A 22,056-nucleotide genomic window follows, 5' to 3' on the forward strand; every position below is an offset into this window, starting at 1 on the left:
TTCCAACATGAGAAGGGGAAAGACGAATCTCACATTCTCCTTCGAAAGAAGCCAGATCTATACTCTGGAGACAGCACAGCTTGGCTTGCAGTGTTTTCCATTTACACTGAAATTCTAAGCTACAGGAAAATAGCATACAGATGTGGCGCTTTTGATTCGAGGGGACTCTCTCGTGCCAGAATCTCTGGTCAGGAGTATGACCACATTTAAAAAGTATTAGCATATTTTTCACAAACTATCACTTATGCATAGTATAAGCAATTAAAAAAATAAGGCATGGGGTAATAAAGACCAATACCACTGAAGTCTCCACCCTTCAATTACAAGTCAAAGCAGTGAGCACTTGTATTTTTGAGAGCCTTACTTTCAACCAGCTTCTTCCGCACTACAATACCAGATATTCATGCTGTACAGGGCAGGCTGTGGAGGCCCTGAGGGCCTGAGGTCCTGCAGGGACTTCAGCCCTATTCCAAAAGGTTTAATGAACAATAGTTTACAATTTTTGAGGTGTGTGTGTGTGTGTGTGTGTGTGTGTGTGTGTGTGTGTGTAGGTATTGAACTACACATGTGCATGTGTGTATGGGCATGTGTGTATGTGTGTAGGCAGTATATGTACATGCATACATGCATAAGTAAGTATGTACATGGAAGTCAAAGGACAACTTTGGATGTAATTCCTCACGTGCTATCCGTATTAGTTTTTGAGACAGAGCCTCTCATTGGCCTTTTCTCAACAGGTAAACTAGGCTCCTGGCCAAAGAGCCAAGGGATCTGCCTGTGTCTATGTCCCTAGTGCTGGAATTACAAATATACCACCATGCCAACTTTTCACACAGCTGCTAAAGATTGAACTCAGGTCTTTGTGCCCACAAGGCAAGCATTTTAAGGCTGAACTACCCCACTCCAGCCCCAATAGTTTATATTTTCTCATTCCCTTCATCTAGTGAGCTGAAAAAAAAAAACACAGCAAACTGTATCCACCATAGCATCCATGAGCTGTGTGTGTGTGTGTGTGTGTGTGTGTGTGTGTGTGTGTGCATGTGTGTGATTTTATAAACACTTAACCATCCATGAACTTCTTGAGAAAGGAACAAATCATGGTGCTCCTCTCGTGAGCAGAGTAGCATCTCCCCAAATGTCAGCAGCTGGCTCCCTATCAGTGTACCCACAATTAACCCAGGGCATGCATGGCTGCTTGGATGGATGGTTGGCTGTTTTGTTTTCAAGTAACATGAATGCATGAACAATGCAAAAAGTTTCAGACAAGAGATCTACTGTGGTGCAAATGATCAGGATAAAATGCTTATAATTCAAGAACTGAAATACTATAAGAATTAAAACATGAGTTTCACATTTTGTTCAAATATTTGTCCCTAAGAGTTGTTGTATTATTTAGAAATACTACCCTTTCCTTTGTGGAAGAAGCCTTGAGTTTATTATTTTAAGTGACCTGCTATTCTCCTTTAGAAGTGTGCTCTAAATGATGTGAGTTCACCTCCTTCCTTCTCCATAGATGTACATTTCTGGCATTATTTTAACTTTATTAAATAGCATTGCCTGGGTTGTGAGCAGCTCTATCAGAGTATAAATTTATGAAGTGACACATTTTTTAGGACCAGCCATCTCTGTCAATTTACTCCATAATAACACATTCCACCAAATTAAACTGCAAAATATTTCCCACATTTGTTTTACATTCTATACATATGGCTTATGAATAGCAAGCTTGATGAATTCCAGCTGCTTTAGCTATGCAGGCCAACTCTTATATAACAGATTCCTTTCCATTCCTATTGTATCCACCGAGGCCCATTTTAAGCGGGCCACCTGGTAGGATAAACGACCGTTACAAGAAGGAAAAACAAAACACAACAAGAAACCCCCAAACAACAATAAAGAAAACCAGCCTGCCGAATGCAAGACTACTTTCCCCAGCTATACGACTCTTATATTTCTAAGAAAATGGGAAGTAGCACGAAGCTTTTGGGAAAGTTACATGAAAATTTAACCAAACGAGTAACGCCACGAAGCAGCATTTTCTCATTTATCTGTTGTAACGAGAACATTAAAACTGCTCGCACCATTCATGTGTGTTGCCCTGCCCGTTATACAGACGGTTCAGCCTCCCCTCAACCTCCCCACACTCTCCTGCTTCCACGCAGCTGGAATTCATCAAGGATGTAGGAGCCAAGTCAAATGTTGACCCCACCCTCCTCCTCCATTTTAAGGCCCCTTCAAAGCCAGTGAACGGATCGAGTTCAGTTTTGCCAACAAAGCCTGCCATACTGCCCTTTAAGGCTCCAGTTTGGAGGTTTTATAACTGCACAAGCTTTGATTTGGGGTCAGTTCTTCAGCTACACTGAGTTCCATCAGTTTGAGGAACCCTTCTGTGACAAATCCTTACCATTCCTTTGCTCAGAGTTGGTCTTTTTCTTTTGCGTGACCCCTCTGACATGTCCCATAACCAGCTCTGAAAACATAACTTATTTCCCTTCCAAGAAGGCCAAAACAGAGCAGCCACTGTGGCCATCCACACACATTTCCCCTGACATTTGCATTGCCCCATAGACTCCTTGGAATGGCCAGCAGAGGGTGGCTATCCCAAGATACATAGAATCACGTTTGTCAAGACAGCATGCAGGAGCAGAGGCTGGGCATGCAGGAGCAGGGGCCGGGGAGACAGGAAACACAGAAGAGCCGCACTAGGGCAGAGAACTTACTTTGTTGCTCCCCTGTGCATGCAGTCACAAGGAAGGGAAAAAAAAGTGAGAGAAATATGTTAAACACAAATTTATTTCAAAATTATGAGGTTTTTCCTTGCTGGATCGGAATCCGAATGAATAGCTGAACCCTTCGATAACTTCCCATTGTGTACATCCAGGGCTCAGGCCTGAGTCAGAGAATCCGTGTAGGTAGGGGGAGTGAAGTCCCGCGTTTACAACAGTGTGGCGATATCCCTCCATTGCTTTCTACTCAGAATACTTGGGCTATGGGAGCCAAGCCAGAAAGAATTGGTTTGAATCGGTAATAAGTGAACCGCTAGCATAAAAGGCAGAGAAGTCAGTGTGCTGGCTCGTCTTTCCTGACAGCCCTTCCTCCAACATGCCAAGCATGGAAAATTTCATCAGTCATTACTTTATTTTTTTTAAAACAAAACAAAACAAAACAAAACAAAACAAAACAAAACAAAAAACAACAAAACAAGCACTGCATTCTTGGTTTCAACGAAGGTGGAATTAAATTAGTTCTTTCTTTCTTTCTTTCTTTCTTTCTTTCTTTCTTTCTTTCTTTCTTTCTCTCTCTCTCTCTCTCTCTTTCCTTCCTTCCTTCCCTCCCTCCCTCCCTCCCTCCCTCCCTCCCTCCCTCCCTCCCTCCTTCCTTCCTTCCTTCCTTCTTTCCTTCCTTCTCAAAGAAAAGAAGCAAGTACTGAGGCATGGAGTGGGTGGTTTGGGACAACAGAGGAAGCAAACCCAAGTTATAGACTCCTTCTGAGCCTTTCTTTTCTTTGGTAAGTTATGAGTTTCTGTCTTGGGTTGGCATGGGAAGTCAAGACTGTAGAGTGGGGCTTTGGCCAAAATAAACAGTACTCCATAGTCAGCAACATGGGATCTGGAAAGGTTAGTCACAAAACCGTCATCAACATTTCTAAATGCAAATACTGTGTGTGTGGAGACAGGGCATCCAGGGGCGAGTGGCAGCCTGTGACTCTCCTGTTGCTAACCGAAGCTGGGAGAGCATGATTTACATCGAACAATTGAACTCACATATGGCCTAAGAAAATAAAACGGTGATTCATTGCTCCTAGAGCAGCCCGAGTCCTTGCAAGGTCAGTTCCTGTGGGGCAGACGTGGTGGGATGTGAGCCCGGAACGGATCTGAGTTTCTCCTCACAGGGGCCCAGAAGAAACGCCTTGCTGAGATGTGAGGTTTGCAGAGAGCTGTGAGGGAAGTGTGTGCATCAGAAGGAAAGCCTGGGGTAGGGGCCTGCCCTTTACATTTAGTTTGAGGATTTAAGGGGGAGGGGGAAACACACCAGGAAACATTCTGAGAGAGTGGGAAGGCGATGACCCCGGGAGAGGGTTTCCTTGAGTTCCATGCCTGCTGCTGACCTTAAGAAAACCACCTTTCCCAGGGACCATTTCAGCCATTGTATTTAACAAGGAAAATATAAAGGCATTGATAAAATCCTATAGAGAGGTTTCTTTAGCACTGGGCTGCCATAGTACAGCTGTTTGCACACTAGTTTATCAGATGCATAAATAATGACATAAGAATGAATGAAGTAAAAAACTAAACTAAACAAAACAAAACCCCAGAGGAATCCTTCCTAGAGGGGATGCCAACTGCTCAGTAAGACAGTAAAGACCCCACTGGGGAGGGATTTTACTATGGGTAAAAGACCATTTTCTAGAATAATGGGACCCTGGTTCTCCTAAGAAGAACAATATTGCTGGAAATACCTCAGACAGATGGAGTTTATTGCATTCCACAGCAGAGCAGCTTTTGATCTAGCAAATCAGTTTCAGGAGTTCAACCAAGTGTTTCTGGACACTCGGGGATGACTAGCTTCCCTGCGCAGTGGCAGATGGTGCGAGTAGCGGCAACAATGATGTCACTGTGTAGGATGCCCTGATCCTTAAATAAAAGACACAATGGAAGCAGAGAACATGGCGTGGCCTGGCCAGTTGCCGGTTCAGTCAGCCAGTTCCCAGTCATCTATTTGGTGACAGCCATGGATGGCAGTTCTGAGTGGTGGATAATGTTTTTATAATGTTCTCCACTACTCTTGTTGACAATAGCTTACGTCTGAATCCTTGAAAGTGTTTTTCCATGGAAGGGTAACTAAGACCTTTGGAATTGGACACACAGCTGCTCAAAGTTCTGGGAGAAACACTGCTGTAGTAGTGGTTGTAGTGGGGTATCAGACCCTCCCACTCCTACACAGACTGTTGGTTGCAAGGTTCTCCGTATATCCCTCAGTTTCTACCTGCTACAGGACCCTTCTGGCTGGCATACATCACCCCCTACCCTAAACTTCTCTAGCCCAGGGGCTGGGCTGCCCTACCACCAGATGCCCTTCTTTATATAATCCAGCTACCTTGGTGACCTGGTCTTTCTCATCTACTCTCTTGGCCAGTCTCTTGGCCCAGGCTGCCCGTCTTGGTCCTCAGCTGCTCTCCCCTCTCCTTTCTCTTCACATGGTCCAACTCATCATGGTCACGTCCACTCTGGACTCTCCCAGAGGTCCCTGCCCCTGCCTATGTCTCCTTTTTATCTACAATAAACTCTCTTCTCTGCCATACCAAGGTGCTTTCATAGCCTCTCCTTTGTTATTTCTTTTTTTTTTATTCAATTATATTAGTAAATGTTTGTAAAAGTCTACAACCATTCCTCTTTTACCCATTTGGGGATACATAGGGACCCTTTCTTCTAACTTTTTCTTTGACACAAAGGAAAAGTCACTGTAGACTCTTCTAAAAGTAACATTTCTGAGGTACCAAAGGGACCTCGGTAGAAGATGGTTCCATCTCAGGTTGATTATAGCTGCAGCGTCCTGAGTTCACAGAAAAAGCTGGGGTTCGGGGTTCAGAGTTGTTTTGTTTTTCTACCATTAGGTTGAGTTTCTGAAGAAGCAGTTTACACTGGTTCACACTGGAGGAGGAGGAAGATATGTAACAGAAACCCCTCTGTATAGAAGTTTCTCTCTGTGTGTGTGTGTGTGTGTGTGTGTGTGTGTGTGTGTGTGTGTGTGTGTGATGTTTTACAGGAAACAGAAACCTTTTAAAATGCTCTAAGGTTTCTTAACTGACTTCACACCAAATCATTTCCAGGGCATGCCTGGATCTCACATCGCCTTTTTCCATAGCTGGAGGGCCAGCTTCTAAAGGCAGGCGTGAGGCTTTTGGGTTGCCTCACAGCCTGTGGGCTAAATCCTGTCCTCCATTTTCAACCTTGAAGTTTGGCCTGTCCCACAGGCACTCTTAGGACTCCCTCTAAACAACCAGGCTTACTAGACAACAGATAAGAAATTTCTCTCTGATACCATCAAATCTGACTAATAGCTTCCAAAGAATATTTAGCCATACAATTGAGAATTGCAGCTTTGTCTGCACATTCAGGATGCCAAAGAATAATAAAGGCTGAGCCATGAACACAGTCATCAGTTAAAGGGAAGGAGTTTGTGTTGATACACCAGAACCTGCTCTCTGAGGGAGGCGCTATTCAAGCTTAGAGAAGTAGAAAAGACTAGAGAATTAGCTGAGGTGCCTACATCACAGGACTTAAACAAAGAATAGATTTGTTCCCATGTCTACCCTATTCCGATGCATACTTCATGGGTCAAAGAGTTTGAATTTAGAATTCCTTAATGTTGTATTGAAAACCAATGATTGGTGTTCAAAAGTCATTGTTTATCATATCACGCTCCTTAGATCAGATTCATACTTATTTGTCCTAAAATTTAGGAGTAACGCTTATACAGATGTGTTGGTAAATAGTCTTTTGAAAGTTTTAATAGGCCCTAAGAATTGGTATACAAGCATAATTTATATCTTATTCTGAACAGTTAGCTAGAGATTCCACTAAAAAAATTTTTATTTTGAAACTGTGTAAAGCCCTGTATACTTAGCAACATGCAGTTTTATAGTGGTGATAACTTCAACTTAATAGCCGAAGGAGGAGACAAGGAGGGAGGTTCAGCTCCCCACGTTGTCCTCTGAACTACACACACACTATGTACATACATGTACACCATATAGACACACATATGCTCACAAAGGCACCTATATCTAGCTAGTCACATACATGCCCTGCACAGCTTAAAAATAAGGATTTCCCCTCAAGTCAACTTTAGATACCTGTATAGAAAGCAGAACTGTTTCTAGTGGACCAACTAACTGATTTGTTAGGGACTCTGTGACTGTAGACACGAAAGCAAAACACACTGTTCACAAGTCCTAACATTTTGCTTAATGATATCAGGCTTTGGGTTAAGCTGATGGCATCAACTCTTTCTACGTAATGGAGGACTACCGAGAACCATCACTGCTAGATGTAACTGAGCGTGTTCACAAAATGAGATCGGTAGCTGAACAGTTGCCTTGATGGATCTCAACAGTTGGCTGCCATTAGACATCAAATACCAGGCAACTTAAGAGGACCCGAGGGACCACACAGTGCACAGGAAACACCAATGCCATGCTCAAAGAACTCTGAGAAAAGTGACAGTTGGAGCATACTGCTGACTTTAGTTTCCCGGTTTGTTTTTTAATCCCCTGTAAATATCTGTTCATCTCCATCTCCTGTGTGATGGTCACAAGCGTACACTGATGAGCACATGAAAATTCCACTCAAAGAGTCAAAACAAGCTGGATAACACAGCTCTAAGGGGGAGGATTAGGAGAGAACTTAGAAGATATTTCTTAGCTTGCTTTCTTGTATAGCTATGGATAAACCCATGAAATTATCAGATTTTTAAAAGTAGATCATGGAGGGTGATAAATAACTTTTTTCCACTATTGTTTTTCCCTCACAAACTTGTATTGCATGATTTAAGTATGTAATTATTTCACTTAAAAGGGGTATAATTTACAAAGTCATAATATAAAACATACTTGGATATAAGGAAAATATATACATGCGGACATACAAACATGCATACATTGGATAAACTACCAACTATATGCAGAAAATAAAAAAACAGCAAAAATATTACAATTTCATGAGGCTATAATATTTACAGTGTGCGTATGTGAGTGTACACGTGTTTGTGTATGTGTCCATGTTCATGTGTGTGTTCCTGTATGCTTGTGTAGGTCAGAGGCAGATGTCAAGTATCTTCTATGGTTGATTTCAGCCTTATTTTTTGAGACAGGGTAGCTCACTGAACCAGAGGCTTGCCAATTTGGCCAGACTGGCTAGCCAGAAATCCCCGGAGACTCTGTCATGCCCACTCCCCTAACAGTGACATTACGGTGCAAAACACCAAACATGGATTTGATGTAGATTCTGGGGATTTTAATTCAGGCCTACAGGCTTGTACAACATGCGCTCTTCCCAGTCTTCCCAGGTCCTCATACAACATCTGAACCTTTGTTAGCTGTTAAGGAAAGCAGTTTATATTGAAAATGATGGGCTGGTGAGATGGCTCAGTGGGTAAGAGCACCCGACTGCTCTTCCGAAGGTCCGGAGTTCAAATCCCAGCAACCACATGGTGGCTCACAACCATCTGTAACAAGATCTGACGCCCTCTTATGGAGTGTTTGAAGACAGCTACAGTGTACTTACATATAATAAATAAATAAATCTTTAAAAAAAAAAAAAAAGAAAATGATAATGACCACAGTAATCATTTTTATACATGAAGATAAGAATGCTCCTGGGTGCCTGTCTCCTTTTGTATTTTCTATGTCTCACTGTGTTTTACTGGCCACAGTCTAGGGGACTTACAGCCATTTCATTTAGAAATGAAGCTTGGAGAAGATAAATAGGCCAGGTACTCTCCCAAACTCAAGGTTTATGAGTTTGTGAAATTTACACAGAGGTGGTTTGACATTTAGTGCCTGTGCTTGAATAGCATGCCCTGCTTCTCATCACACCCAGCCCCACCAGTCTCTTACAGAGCATATTGTCATATGCTGTGTCATCATTGGGACTGATACCCTCTCATGGCTTCTCATCTTGGAGTGACATCCAAGCTGTTCACCATTACTTTAGGGCTATATCGTCTGGTCCCTGAGCATCCTCTTGTAAGCCAGCGGCTACTGCGTGCTTTCTTCAGAGTGCCTAAGCACAAGCTCCCACCTCGCTGCTCCTCTGTGGCGATGTGGTTGGCTTGGCATTTGCTCTGCCTCTGCCAAGAATTCTCTCCACAGCACTTACTCCTGCCTCTTCTCTTCTCCAAGGAGCCTGCATAAAGAAGCCTCATTCTTTTCTAAAGTAGAGCTAAAGTAAACGAAAGCTGCCTGACTTTTCTAAAGTAAAGCTCTTCTCTCTTACTGGCTTTTCTTTGAACTTGATTGTCCCCAACCCTGTCTTCCATGTTAACATTGTTGAGACAGGATCTCACTCAGTTACCCAGATGGTCCTTGAGTTTGTCCAGTAGCTCGGGGCAGAATGTAGATTTGTCATTTTCTGGCATCAGCCTCAGAAATAGTTAGAGCTGCAGGTGCATGGTAGCTCACTTACTTCAAACAGAACTTAGCACCCACTTAAACAATGCTGTACAATCATGGCCAGGTATGCACCCATACAATGACCTTATGGTTCAACTATCTTCCTGATGCTTAGGATGATGAAAATCACGGGCTTGGAACCTTTGGTGCATCTAATTAAAAAAAGAATGAAGTACAAATGCACCTTAATACAAAATATTTATGTAAGTAAACATTCTATAAATAGTGTGTATAGAAGTATAATGATTTGTAGTCTAGACAAGTGTCATTCAGAATTTTGAGAGCCGGGCTCAGAATTTTGAGAACTGTTGCTATAAAGTCTTGAGGGAAGGATCTGCCTATGGGAATATGTACACACTGAAAGGACAGACAACAGAAAATGTCAAAGATATCCCTGTGTACCTTGTCAACAAGAAATTGTCAGATTTAATTTCCCTTTTGAGGGCACAGAGCTTGTTTGAAAGATTCATTGCTTTAGGTACTAACTAGAGAGGTATGGAATCAAGGGGCGGGTGTCTAAGTTTGAACTAAGATAGAAGGGGAACACCTTTTTGTACAAATCTTGATTCTGCGCCTGGAACGTCATTAAGTTCCAGTATGCCCCTAGGATGTGAAGCTCCCCCACATGCTGAGCGTTCTAAGTGTCCCTCTTTGCATCCATATGCCAGACTTTGCCTTGGAAAGACTTGTGCCCTACTTGGAGCACAGGAGAGCTCCCACTGTGCATGATCGGCCCTAGAAACATAGAGCCAAGTAGGAACGGGGAGGGTCATGCTATAACAGATCCTCAGGGAGCAATCTTAGCAGGATGGGTCTAAGAACAGGCATGGATCGTGGCAAGATTTAGAGAGCAGCATGTGGGTAGGGAGGGCAGGAGGGAGAAAGGAAGGGAGACAGAGAGAGGAATTGACCTGCGGAAAGGAGAGGGAGAGACAGAGATATACAGACAGAGAGACAGAGACAGAGAGACACAGAAAAAGAGACAGAGGGAGTGGCCTGCGGATGGGAGAAGGGGAGACAGAGATACATAGTCAGAGAGACAGAGAGAGATAGAGACAAAGAGACAGAGAGATAGAGACAAAGAGATAGAGACAGAGACAAAGAGACACACAGAGAGAATGTTGAAGGCTGGCACACTATGTTGGTTGGTGTGAGCAAAGACAGTGGAGGGACTTCTGAGGTCTAATTTCAAAGGCGCCTGTGCAACATTACATTTTGTGAAGAGCACGAAGACAAGGTCTGTTTATTAACTTGGAGGAGAGAAGTGTCTCCCAGACACTTGAAGTATATTAATAAAGATAAGTGGGAGAGCTGTGTATTTTTTCTGTTCTTCACACTCATAGTGACATTATCCAGAGTCTGAACCAGACATAGCCAGGGATACAAGTAATACTGACATGGTAAAAGAAGCTTTTAGGGAAATAAGTATGCTCTAAAATGTAAATGTAAATTTAAAATGTTATTATGATGATTGCTGGTATGCTTGTACTCTACCAGCTGTGGGATACTATATAGAGGACATCAACTTTTTAAATAAAATTAAAATACTTCTCTCGGTCTAAGAGCACATATGGTGACTAAGAAATGAGATAGTTTTCTGTAACAAGTATACTCACTAGCTTTTGAAGAAATCTGATTGAGGAAATAGCACAAAAGTCTGTATGTGAAAAGAGCAATGGAGCATCTTTAAAAGGGGACAAATTAAGTCACAGAGAATACTTGTTTTACTGACATACAGAAACTGGTGCATCTTCCTCAGCATAGCGTGCAGTGATTTCTTTCCAATAAGAAACATATCCGACTTACTACAGATTTATCTGGGTAGACCCCGGCTCTGAGCAGAGACGCCTTCCAGCTGTCCACATCTTCCTGGGAATCACAGGCCAGCTCCAGGAAGCGATAGTCTTTGTATACATTCCTAGAGTTAAAAAAAAAAAAAGAAAAGAACCAAATATGCATTTAGCTAAGAGCCAAATTCAAAATGATCTCAGATCGCTGCAGACACGGGTGGCAGTTTGGAAGGGTAGCTCTCTGAAAACCACTAGATGCAAGCACAGACGACTTGCTGTATTTTAAAATAACAAATGAGCTCTGCTGTGTGCTTCTCACAGGATTCTCTTTAAATAAATCATACAGTGAAGATCTCACAGTTAACAGGGATGAGATTTAAAAACTAAAGAGCCTGTAGAAAGAGAACATCAAATTTTTAAATTAAAATGGAACCTTTCTCTTGGCCCAAGCGTGTAGAGGTAGGACACTGACCCAGCATGAGAGAGAGACCCTGTGTTCAATTTCCAGATTCACCAAAGACACACCAGAGACGCTGGCTCTGTATGCTGGTGGGCAGCTGCGCTCTGGAGAGAAAGCACTTGTGCAAATCACCAGACAATGGCACGTTTTCGTAAGCTCTTGTGCAAATCTAGTTGACTAAATAGCTTAGAAATCTTGGGAAAGTACAGTATTGTTCCTATAAATCTAAAAAACATGAAAAAAAAACACCAAAAACCAAAGAAACAATGCCTTCAACTTGCTAAATTCAGAGGACAGATGCTCCTCAGGGTGTGAAAACAAAACAAAACAAAACAAACAAACAAAAAACAACAACAAAAAAACATGGTCACTTGTGGTGACAGGCAAGATGCCTCTTGTAGCTTTATAACTAGGACAATATTTTATATTTTCTTCTGGATAATAAAACAACACATAATATGTAATCAATTCCAGTATGTGAAATTTTGGAACTAGACAAAAGAATGAAAATAAGGATAACCATCCAGGTTCCACTACTTATAGGTGATCTTGTTTCTTATGGTTTTCCATTCTGAACATTTTTGATACAGTCGAAATTCATTCATCTTTCCTTTCTAGCGCTGTCTTAGTCCCGGAGTGCTGGGGTCTCCAGAATGCTGGGGTCTCCTGCTGCAATTGGGCTGTACTTCCACTTTCACCAGAAGTCTCTTCTGGGCTCTCTTCACAATGCCAATCTTCAACTCTCTGCATGATCCTTTCAACCCAGGGCTTCAACGGCTCCCAAGACTTCTTCGCTCATTGCCTTGCGTTGGCCTCTCACAATGGCAAGCCTCAGTTGCTTCCCAAGACTCATTCATGCCTTTGAACCAGTATCACCTGAGAGACGGACTCTACAAAGTTCAGCTGTCAGCACAAGGTACAGTCTTGGCTGCCTCTTGAGCACAGCATCTATGTGCTGACCCCAAGGAAACAGCTCTAGAAGATTTCACCTCAGTGATGCTGGTCTCTTTTTAATCACTACTAATTTCTCAGCTCCGGATAACCAACATTAACGTCCCCAGTAAAGCAACTCTTATTAATAGCTGATTCTTCAGCCCCAGCTGACCAGAACCACATATTCTCAATTTAAATACCAAATGCCCCCAGTGGAGACTTTGCCTCCCTCTAAACCTTCCCAGGCCAGGCATCTATCATTTGCATTCCTTTCTGCACCACCCTCTGATTTTCCAGGCCAGGTTTGAACAACAGCTGACCAGACGTTGGAATCTCAATGATTTTCTAGCCCAAAGTTGCAAAACCCTTCCACAAATCCTTCCCAAAACAACATGGTCAGGTCTGTCACAGCACCACCTGACAATCCAATTTCTGTCACAGGATTTCTATCAGTGTGATGAAACACTAGAACAAAAAGCCACTTGGGGGTGGTGGTGGTTATTTCGCTTACACTCCAGGTAACAGTCCACCATTGAAAGCTGGCAGGTCAGGAACTCAAGCAGGGCAGGGGCCCAGCAGAAGCTGATGCTGCAGAGGCCATTTAAACTCTCTACTGGCTTTCTCCCCATGGCTTGCTCAGCCTCCTTTCTTATAGGTCCTAGGACTATCAGTTCAGGGATGGCACCACCCCTCAATGGTCTCAGCCCTATACCATCAATCACTAATTAAGAGAATTTCTGACAGGCTTACCCACAGTCCAATCTCATGCAGGCAATTTCTCAACTTAGGCTCCCCCTGCTCGGAGGACTCTAGTTTGCATCAAATTGAGACAAAAGTAGCCCAGTATATGCTCTATTAATTTTATGTTCCTCCTTTTCACTTACTGTTATACACGGCCATTTATATGGCATAAAATCTTTATTATGCCATGTATTATGATAGAATTGTGATGGCATAGCATTCGTCAATATGAATGCATAATGATTTGCTTAACCTTCTAGAGTAGTGAAATCATTTTATTTTTTGCTTTTGCCATCAAAATGATATGTCGCCCGTGACTGTCACAATTCCTGCTATTGTTCTTTTTTTTTTTTTGAAGGATTTCTACAGTTACAGAATCAAAACTCATGATCACTTGATGGACACTTAGTGATATTAAGTCATGTTTTCTGAAATAAATAGTTCAATTTCAATGGATACTAGCACTATTTTTCTTTTTTTGTTTCTGCTTACTCTTGTTTGACTTTCTTTCAGTTGAGCTTAACAGCCTCCATTTCCACCAACTCCAGAAGGTGCTCATGTTTGTATCTCCTGTCTGGAGTTTCCCTGGTATCATACTCCCTGTTGGCTTCTCCACTTGAGTACCTCAAAGAAACATTATTTTGAACAACTTAACTGGTGATTTTCAGCTTGGCTTTTTCTACTGTTCCCATTGCTAGCAGCCATGGCACAACCAGATATGATGCAGATATTTTTGATATCTGTACACCACACTTTTGATATCTTCCACACCTCACTTCATTTTACTACCCAGGAGCACCTTCCTTTGAGACCAGTCATCACCATGTCATTGGCCTCCTCATCGGCCCCCTCATTGGTCTTCCAGCATCATATTTCCCTTTGCATTCACTCTATGTATTCAGTCACATGGCTTTCTGAAAATGTGGCTCAGCTATTTTACTGTAATGGCTATCTGCATTCAGGAATAAAAACTTCGGGAGTTGTCTTAGGGTTTTATTGCTATGAAGAGATGCCAGGACCACGGCAACTCTTATAATGGAAAGCATTTAGTTGGGTCTGGCTTCCAGTTAAGAGGTTTAGTTCATCGCCATCACATCGGGAAGCACTGTGGCACACAGGTAGACATGGTGCTTGAAAAGGAGCCAAGGTGGAATCTCAGGGTTGTTTTGATTTGCATTTCCCTGATGATTAAGGATGTTGAACATTTTTTCAAGTGCTTCTCTGCCATTCGGTATTCCTCAGGTGAGAATACTTTGTTCAGTTCTGAGCCCCATTTTTTAATGGGGTTATTTGATTTTCTGAAGTCCACCTTCTTGAGTTCTTTATATATGTTGGATATTAGTCCCCTATCTGATTTAGGATAGGTAAAGATCCTTTCCCAATCTGTTGGTGGTCTTTTTGTCTTATTGACGGTGTCTTTTGCCTTGCAGAAACTTTGGAGTTTCATTAGGTCCCATTTGTCGATTCTCGATCTTACAGCACAAGCCATTGCTGTTCTGTTCAGGAATTTTTCCTCTGTGCCCATATCTTCCAGGCTTTTCCCCACTTTCTCCTCTATAAGTTTCAGTGTCTCTGGTTTTATGTGAAGTTCCTTGATCCACTTAGATTTGACCTTAGTACAAGGAGATAAGTATGGATCGATTTGCATTCTTCTACACGATAACAACCAGTTGTGCCAGCACCAATTGTTGAAAATGCTGTCTTTCTTCCACTGGATGGTTTTAGCTCCCTTGTCGAAGATCAAGTGACCATAGGTGTGTGGGTTCATTTCTGGATCTTCAATTCTATTCCATTGGTCTACTTGTCTGTCTCTATACCAGTACCATGCAGTTTTTATCACAATTGCTCTGTAGTAAAGCTTTAGGTCTGGCATGGTGATTCCGCCAGAAGTTCTTTTATCCTTGAGAAGACTTTTTGCTATCCTAGGTTTTTTGTTATTCCAGACAAATTTGCAAATTGCTCCTTCCAATTCGTTGAAGAATTGAGTTGGAATTTTGATGGGGATTGCATTGAATCTGTAGATTGCTTTTGGCAAGATAGCCATTTTTACAATGTTGATCCTGCCAATCCATGAGCATGGGAGATCTTTCCATCTTCTGAGATCTTCTTTAATTTCTTTCTTCAGAGATTTGAAGTTTTTATCATACAGATCTTTCACCTCCTTAGTTAGAGTCACGCCAAGATATTTTATATTATTTGTGACTATTGAGAAGGGTGTTGTTTCCCTAATGCACAGGGGAATACCAGGGCCAAAAAGGGGGAGTGGGTGGGCAGGGGAGTGGGGGTGGGTGGATATGGGGGACTTTTGGTATAGCATTGGAAATGTAAATGAGTTAAATACCTAATAAAAAATGGAAAAAAAAAAAAAAAAAAAAAAGAAAAGGAGCCAAGAGTTCTATAGCTGAATCAGCAAGCAGCAGAAAGCAATTGAGCTAGTGGGCCTGACTTGAGCTTCTGAACTCTCAAAGCCCACCCCCAGTGACACACTTCCTTCAACAAAGCCACATTTACTCCAACAAGGTCACACCTCTTAATAGTGCCACTCCTTATGAGCTCAAGGTGTTCCATTTCATTCAAACCACCACAGGTATTATGTTCGCTCACAAAGCCTTCTAGCTGGGAGCTGCATTCCTCCCTGGAACCTCCGTCCTTCCTTCTCTAGCTATAATGTCTCTTTAGGTTTCTGAAGTGTCAGCTATGCTGGGTGAACAAAAGGGACCTGCACACACTGCTTTCTGCCCAGCTCTCTTTGCATGGCAGTTGCCCTTTACTGGGCTCTCAGCTCAGCCCCTGTGTACACAGGCACAGCTCCCTGACATCCCTGCCAGGCCAGCTCCCTTCATTGCCACATCCTACTCAGCTTCCTTTCCTTCCTACTTCTTATGGAAGTGCTGATTTCAGAATTAATTTTTTTCTCTCCTTCATCCTCTAGTCTTTCCTCCCACCTTGCTTCCCTCCCCTCTGGAGTCATTCATACCACTCTGTCTTTTTTTGTTTATTATGATGAACGTCTGTTTTTCAGTTCATGTGGTACACATCATGAAGATGGCGAGTGCATGTTTATGCTCATCATTTTATTCCCCAGAGGATTTTGAAAAGATTGTGGCTTAATTTTATTCTACTTTCTCTCCACTCTCCACTCAAGTGAACTATATCTGCTGCTCTCAAGTCATGCTGACATTAGGATTGGTGTGAGCGCAGTAGAGTAGTATGTGAGTGAGAGAGTTTTCTTACTCTGAGCTGGACAAGAGCTTATGCCCACACCAGTGCTCCAGGACAAGCACAGAGCAGACCTTCAGCAGTACTGTCCCTTAGTGATGGCAGAACTGTTCAGTGTGCCCGATCCTCTGGCTCTAAGGACCCAGGCTTGGGGAAAAAGATTTCTCTACTCAAATGTAGAAGAAAGACATCCCCCACCGTGTGTGATAGATGGCACATAGACTATTTCCCATCCATGGTGAGTGGAACGTTGCCTCTGCCTTTCCATGTTCATGGGAACCGTTCGCTCAAAGCACCTACATCTGAACCTCTGCCACAATGAACCAATGAAATCAGAAGCACAAAAGATCTGACAATCAGAGAAGGAGGGAGGGAGGGAGGGAGGGAGGGAGGGAGGGATGAAGGAAAGAAGGAAGGAAGGAAAGAAGGAAGGAAGGAAGGAAGGAAGGAAGGAAGGAAGGAAGGAAGGAAGGAAGGAAGGAATCAGAAAGAAGATGCTTTCTGCTTTTGGGAAAGCAGAAACCAGGAGAGTAACAAGGACTTGACAAGGTACATGGACAGACCTCCTGAAATTGTGGTATAGACAGTTTAAATGTTAAATAGATACTGCAAGAAAGAAGGATAGATCTCTTTCGAGATTAGAATGTGCAGTTTTGAAGATCCAGTGATGGAAACAGCCTAAATGTCCTTCAGCTGATGCATGGAAAATGAAAATTTGGTACATATACACAATGGAGTATTATTCAAAGAATAATGAAGACATGAAACTTGTGAGGCAATGAGTAGAGCCAGGTAATATACTGAGATTACCCAGAGCAGAAAGCCAAGCACCACACTTTCTCTTGTGGACCCTATCTCTGTATCTTTAGATGTCAGTATATCACTTGAAGTAACTGCAGATACCAGGAAAGTAAAAAGGGACCATGGGGTGGGGGTGGGGAGTTCTAGAGATAGGAATAGAAGGGTGGGTGCTGGTGCTTTGAAGGGGAAAAAGGGAAAGATGGGAGGAAGATTTACCTGGGATATGGGAGAGGGAGGGCAACATAGATGGAGAAAAGGGAAGGTGGGATACATAACAATTAGAATGTTTGAGAATATTTTCCCATTACATAGAAAATCAGTTACCATTCAGGTGACAACACATACACAGTGCTAGACTGGACAGACTTGAAAAAAAAATCACATTCTTTGTTCTCAAATGATGGTAGGAAGAAGAGGGAGAAGAGAAGAAAGAAGAAGGAGTTTCTAAAGGAAATAGTGCAAGCCAGGCATGGTGGCATGTGACTTTAATCCCAGCACTCAGGAGACAAAGCCAGGTGGATCTCCAAGTTTTAAGCCAGCCTGGTCTACAGAGTGAGTTCCAAGCTAGCTGCACATTGAAATCCTGTCTCAGAGAATGCAGAGATGAAAATGAAAATGAGATGAAAAGGCAAATGAGCCATATAATCATGGATGGTTCTTATATCCCAAAGGAAGCAAGAATATGACTTATGGAGAAGGTAATAAGATGTCGAAATACTTCCCATCTTCACAGTGGGGCAGTGGGAAAGCTGCAGGGGACTGGAAAGCCCTAGATGTTTTTACTACTTAGGAAAGGAAGGAAGGAAGGAAGGAATGAAGTGAGGGAGGGAGGGAGGGAGGGAGGGTTGGAGGGAGGGAGGGTCGGTCAGTGTCTATAGGGAAATCCTAAAAGATTGGAAAATCAAAGCAGATCATTCATATAGTTTAAAAGGATCAATGAAACAGCCAAGGCAAACATGACACAAAGGGTACACACTTCCACAGATGTTTTATCATCCCAGTAGCTACTACACATGATTCCAAACATTGGGAAATGGAGGAAATAAGTGTGCAAGATTTGCCCCCAGCAAAGAAGAAAGGGTCCAGAGCTCCAAATGCAAAAGAAACTGAGAAAATATCTAAATCAGATGTTTTATGCAACCTGACAATGAGATATCAGAGTATGAAAGAAATTAATAACATGCTAATAGTAAGCACTATTTCAATCTATTCAGAACTAGACTATCCAAGACCACAACAAAACATATACTACAGGCCAGTGAGACGGCTCAGAGGTTAGAGGCACTTACTAACAAGCTTGGTGACCTAAGGTCAAACCCACATGGTAGGAAGAGAGAGTCGACTACAGAAAAACATCCTCTGACCTCCACATGCACACCATGGCAATCACATGCTCCCACATACATGACCCCCCCCATACATGCATGCTCACGCACACATATACACATACATACATAAACTACAGCACTATGCTTAAATGAGTCACTTTGTGTAAAAGGCCAGTATTAACTTCAGGGTATAAAAAAAAAAATCAACTGATTTTCACAAAAGAGTAGAAATTGAAATGGGAAAATAATTTACATTAGGAGTAAAGCCTTTAAAATGTGTGGAAATAAATAATTTGATTATGTGATACCCAAAGCTGTAACAAGTTAGTGTGTGTATGCATTCTACAGATAGTAACACCTGGAGGTACTAAACACCACCTTTAAATGGCTCTGTGAATTTCTAAGTGACTCTCCATTAAATCCTTAAAATTTCTTTTCAATGAAGACATTGATCATCTCTTTGTTAGCCTTATGGATACTTTTTGTCTTAAAGTCGTTATTGACAGTAAAAACCAGATGCCAACATTCTATTACATATTACCCGATGGGCTCGCACTTTTATTTGCATTTACCCAACATTCACGTTTCCTTTTCTTTGTTCTTTTTTTTCCTCCCTAACTTTTTTCTACTTCAAAACACCTATTTGTTGAAAACTCCCAATAGTAAATTGGATATCATTTTTCATCCCAAGCTGTAAACCATCACCTATGAGTAAAAATGTCTCTCTGATGTTTATTTCTTGCCATGGCTGTATGTTTGCTTTTGGGTTTGTCATGCTGAGACACACATGGCTTAAAAAAAAAAAAAAAAAAAAAAAACAAAACCCAAAAACCTTTATTTTACTATTTCCTTTGTTTGTGTGGAGACATAAACTGCCTTTCTGGCTTTGACATTTTTTCAGCAGTTCTCAGTTCTAGGCAAAATTGATCATCTTCCAGTTTGCATATCTTGAGTTCATTGTTGTATACTTGATGCTCAGTAATAACACAATCACCCCTCAGGGGCTGGAGAGACGGCTCAGCTGTTAAGAGCACGGGCTGCTCTTCCAGAGGACCCCAGTTGACTTGCAGCACCCGCGAGGCGGCTCACAACTGTGTGTAACTCCAGTTTAGGGGGATCTACTGCCATCTTCTGGCCTGTGTCAGTGCCAGGCATGCAAATGGTACACAGGCATCCATGTAGGCCCATACACATGAAATAAAACGATAAAATTAAAAAACCCTCTGACTTATCGAAGTATTTCAAAGCTGCCTCTTCACTGCAGGGCATTGGCGGAGTTGCCTAAGTGTCTGTTGACCTAGATTATTTAAGTACAGCTGCCGTCTTTTAAACATTTGACTTTATTTTTACTTCTGAGTTTTGTTTTGTTTTGTTTTGTTTTGTTGTTTTTTATTTTTCCACTTAAGCAGTGTTTTGGGGAGGAACTTTGTATTCATCTTGAGGAAATATTTATTGTCAGGATTTCCCCATTTGGAACATTTTCTCTTGGACTCATTTCTTTACAACACAGCTAGACGTCTAGATTCCAGAGGGCACAACACCTGCTGTTTCCCAGATGCAGTGGTAAGCCAGGCCATAGGGGCTTCTTTAGGTTATTCATGCTAGCATGCAGGGGTCATTGATATGTATTTAATTCAGTTCAGTTTATGAGTTTTACAAGCAGTTGACAGACATCTCTGGTGTTTTTGGCTATTGAGGTACAGCAATTGATGGAGCAAAGCCAAAGAAAAAGCTCTCTCTCTCTCTCTCCCTCTCCCTCTCTCTCCCTCTCCCTCTCCTCTCTCTGTCTCTGTCTCTGTCTCTCTGTCTCTGTCTCTCTCTCTTTAACCATCTTACGAGAGGGGCCATCCCACTAGATCTCTAAGGCTACTCTGAAAATTGGGTCAAAAAGCTGTTTTCATAGATGAGGAAATAGACTCAGAGAGAGCTGTGGGACTTTCCCTGAATCACAGGCCAGCTAACCAGTACACCCAGAACCTCCCCCAGCCCTCAGCATATGACCTCTCTACAGCAGCTGCATGGGTGAAGAAATACATTAATGGATGAAAACACAGTGGAGCAGACTTGGTCATGTTTAAAATCATGTACGGTTTTTGGTTGTTTTTTTTTTTTTTAATTTTTGACCAGATCTTGATTTTTATAGAAAACACAGAATATAAACATTAAAAAGATAAGCCACAAGAAGTAGGGTGGGGAATTTCAGAGAAGCTGGGATGCAGCTCAAGGAAATATACTGTCCATGTCCAAGGAAAAAAGTTCACTCTGGGAAAATTATAAAGGCTACACCTTTGCTCCTGGGCAGAAAGGGGGATAGTTTATTTAATGAGAATAAAACAATACATTGCTTTTAAAGGATCTAATGAAGCCTCTACTGTTTCTCCAACTTTACTAAGTAGGCTTCCCTTTGGAGCTCTTTCCAACACTCAGCCAAGGCTCCTTTGAGATGCAAAGGTGTGGGGTGGGCAAAGCTGGAGACTGTTGTCTGGAGAACCCTTGGCCAGTTGGAAGGCAGGAGACGCACAGTCCACACAGACTTTCCACATTCTCTGTGAGGCTCTGAGGAATCCAGCTTTGGCTCCACCACACTGACCTTTCTCCAGGGTATTTTCTTTCAGGGGTTCTTCACACGGAAAATCTTATTTTTTTTCCCCTTAAAGGACAGCCAAATTCTTGAGAGGGAAAATAATTATCTGGTTGAAACATTAGAAGAAGGTCAAAGGCTTCTGGTGGCTTTGGCAGCTTTGTCTCTACCCGGTTCTAAAGCCTCGTCCTAGGCCGTGTCTAGACAGCCAAGGCGAGTTGGACACAGGTCTGAAACACTGAGCTGGCCTGATTTACTGGAAGGCTCATAAATTCTGTCCAGGAAGCTTCCAGGTTCTCACCACATGCTGTAGCTGTATAGATAACCCACAGCAATTTGTACCGAGTGCATTTTTTTGTTTAGTCTATTTCGGCTGCAATCATGCAGATATGAGTTTCTGAATGACTCTGCTCTGAAACCAAGTTATGTGTCCCACAGCTCGAAGAACTGAGAAAGTGGTTGGGGTGCTGAAAAGCGAGGGAGGGAAAGGCTCAGCCCTTAGGTAAAAGGCTTTTTAAGTGCTCTGCTGAAGCGAACAAGACCGCAGGATGAGCTTATGTTTTGATTAGACGTGAAAAAAATGTTCTTACATGTCAAAAGAAAGCTCCTGGCTGTTAAAAAATATAAAGTTTAATTCCCTTATTTCTTTTCCATGTCTCTTCAATCATCTGACACCAGCTATTAAACAATTAAGAACGGTGTTTCAAAATAATCTCTTAACAGATTCCTTTTTATAATTTCCGGGGTGTTTGATAACATAAATGCTTTTAGGAGTGGGATTTTGCTGGGACCCAAGGTCTCCAGATAACGCTAGAGTTTAACACACAGCACCATGTTGGTCCTAGGCAGGCTGCACAGCCTGACACAGAAAGGAATGAGCCCAGCTTCCTCTTTGCCACCAGCCATAACTATTCCTTCCAGTATCTGTGATTCTGAAAGGTCAGTCATGCTGTCTAGCTGACTAACTGGCAATTCATGGCTTCTAGCAAAGTCAGGCCATATTGTCACGTGCTTATTAATTTTTAGTCTTA

The 22,056-nt window shown here is 42.3% G+C and overlaps 1 protein-coding gene across 7 annotated transcripts in view, besides 1 other annotated feature; it reads right to left on the reverse strand.

Moving 5' to 3' along the window:
* Positions 1–22,056, reverse strand: part of Dnm3 (dynamin 3) — a 495,872-nt gene that overhangs the window by 90,605 nt on the left and 383,211 nt on the right. For 4 of the 7 annotated variants that reach the window (XM_006496604.4, XM_006496601.4, NM_001038619.2 and 1 more), the window contains 2 exons: positions 10,979–11,090; positions 2,721–2,732 (listed from right to left, as the gene is read on the reverse strand). In XM_006496604.4, coding sequence (XP_006496667.1) covers positions 2,721–2,732; positions 10,979–11,090 — 124 coding nt within the window. The remainder of the gene's footprint in view (positions 1–2,720; positions 2,733–10,978; positions 11,091–22,056) is intronic. The other 3 variants (XM_006496602.4, NM_172646.3, XM_030254626.1) reach the window with 1 other exon arrangement.
* Positions 977–4,506: an enhancer, noted in NCBI's record as "VISTA enhancer mm712". NCBI's record gives its function as "enhancer in: somite[4/4] | limb[4/4]" and the evidence as "EXISTENCE:transgenic organism evidence [ECO:0001131][PMID:17130149]".

This window comes from Mus musculus, chromosome 1 (assembly GCF_000001635.26).
Source record: "Mus musculus strain C57BL/6J chromosome 1, GRCm38.p6 C57BL/6J".
Taxonomy (NCBI): domain Eukaryota; kingdom Metazoa; phylum Chordata; class Mammalia; order Rodentia; family Muridae; genus Mus; species Mus musculus.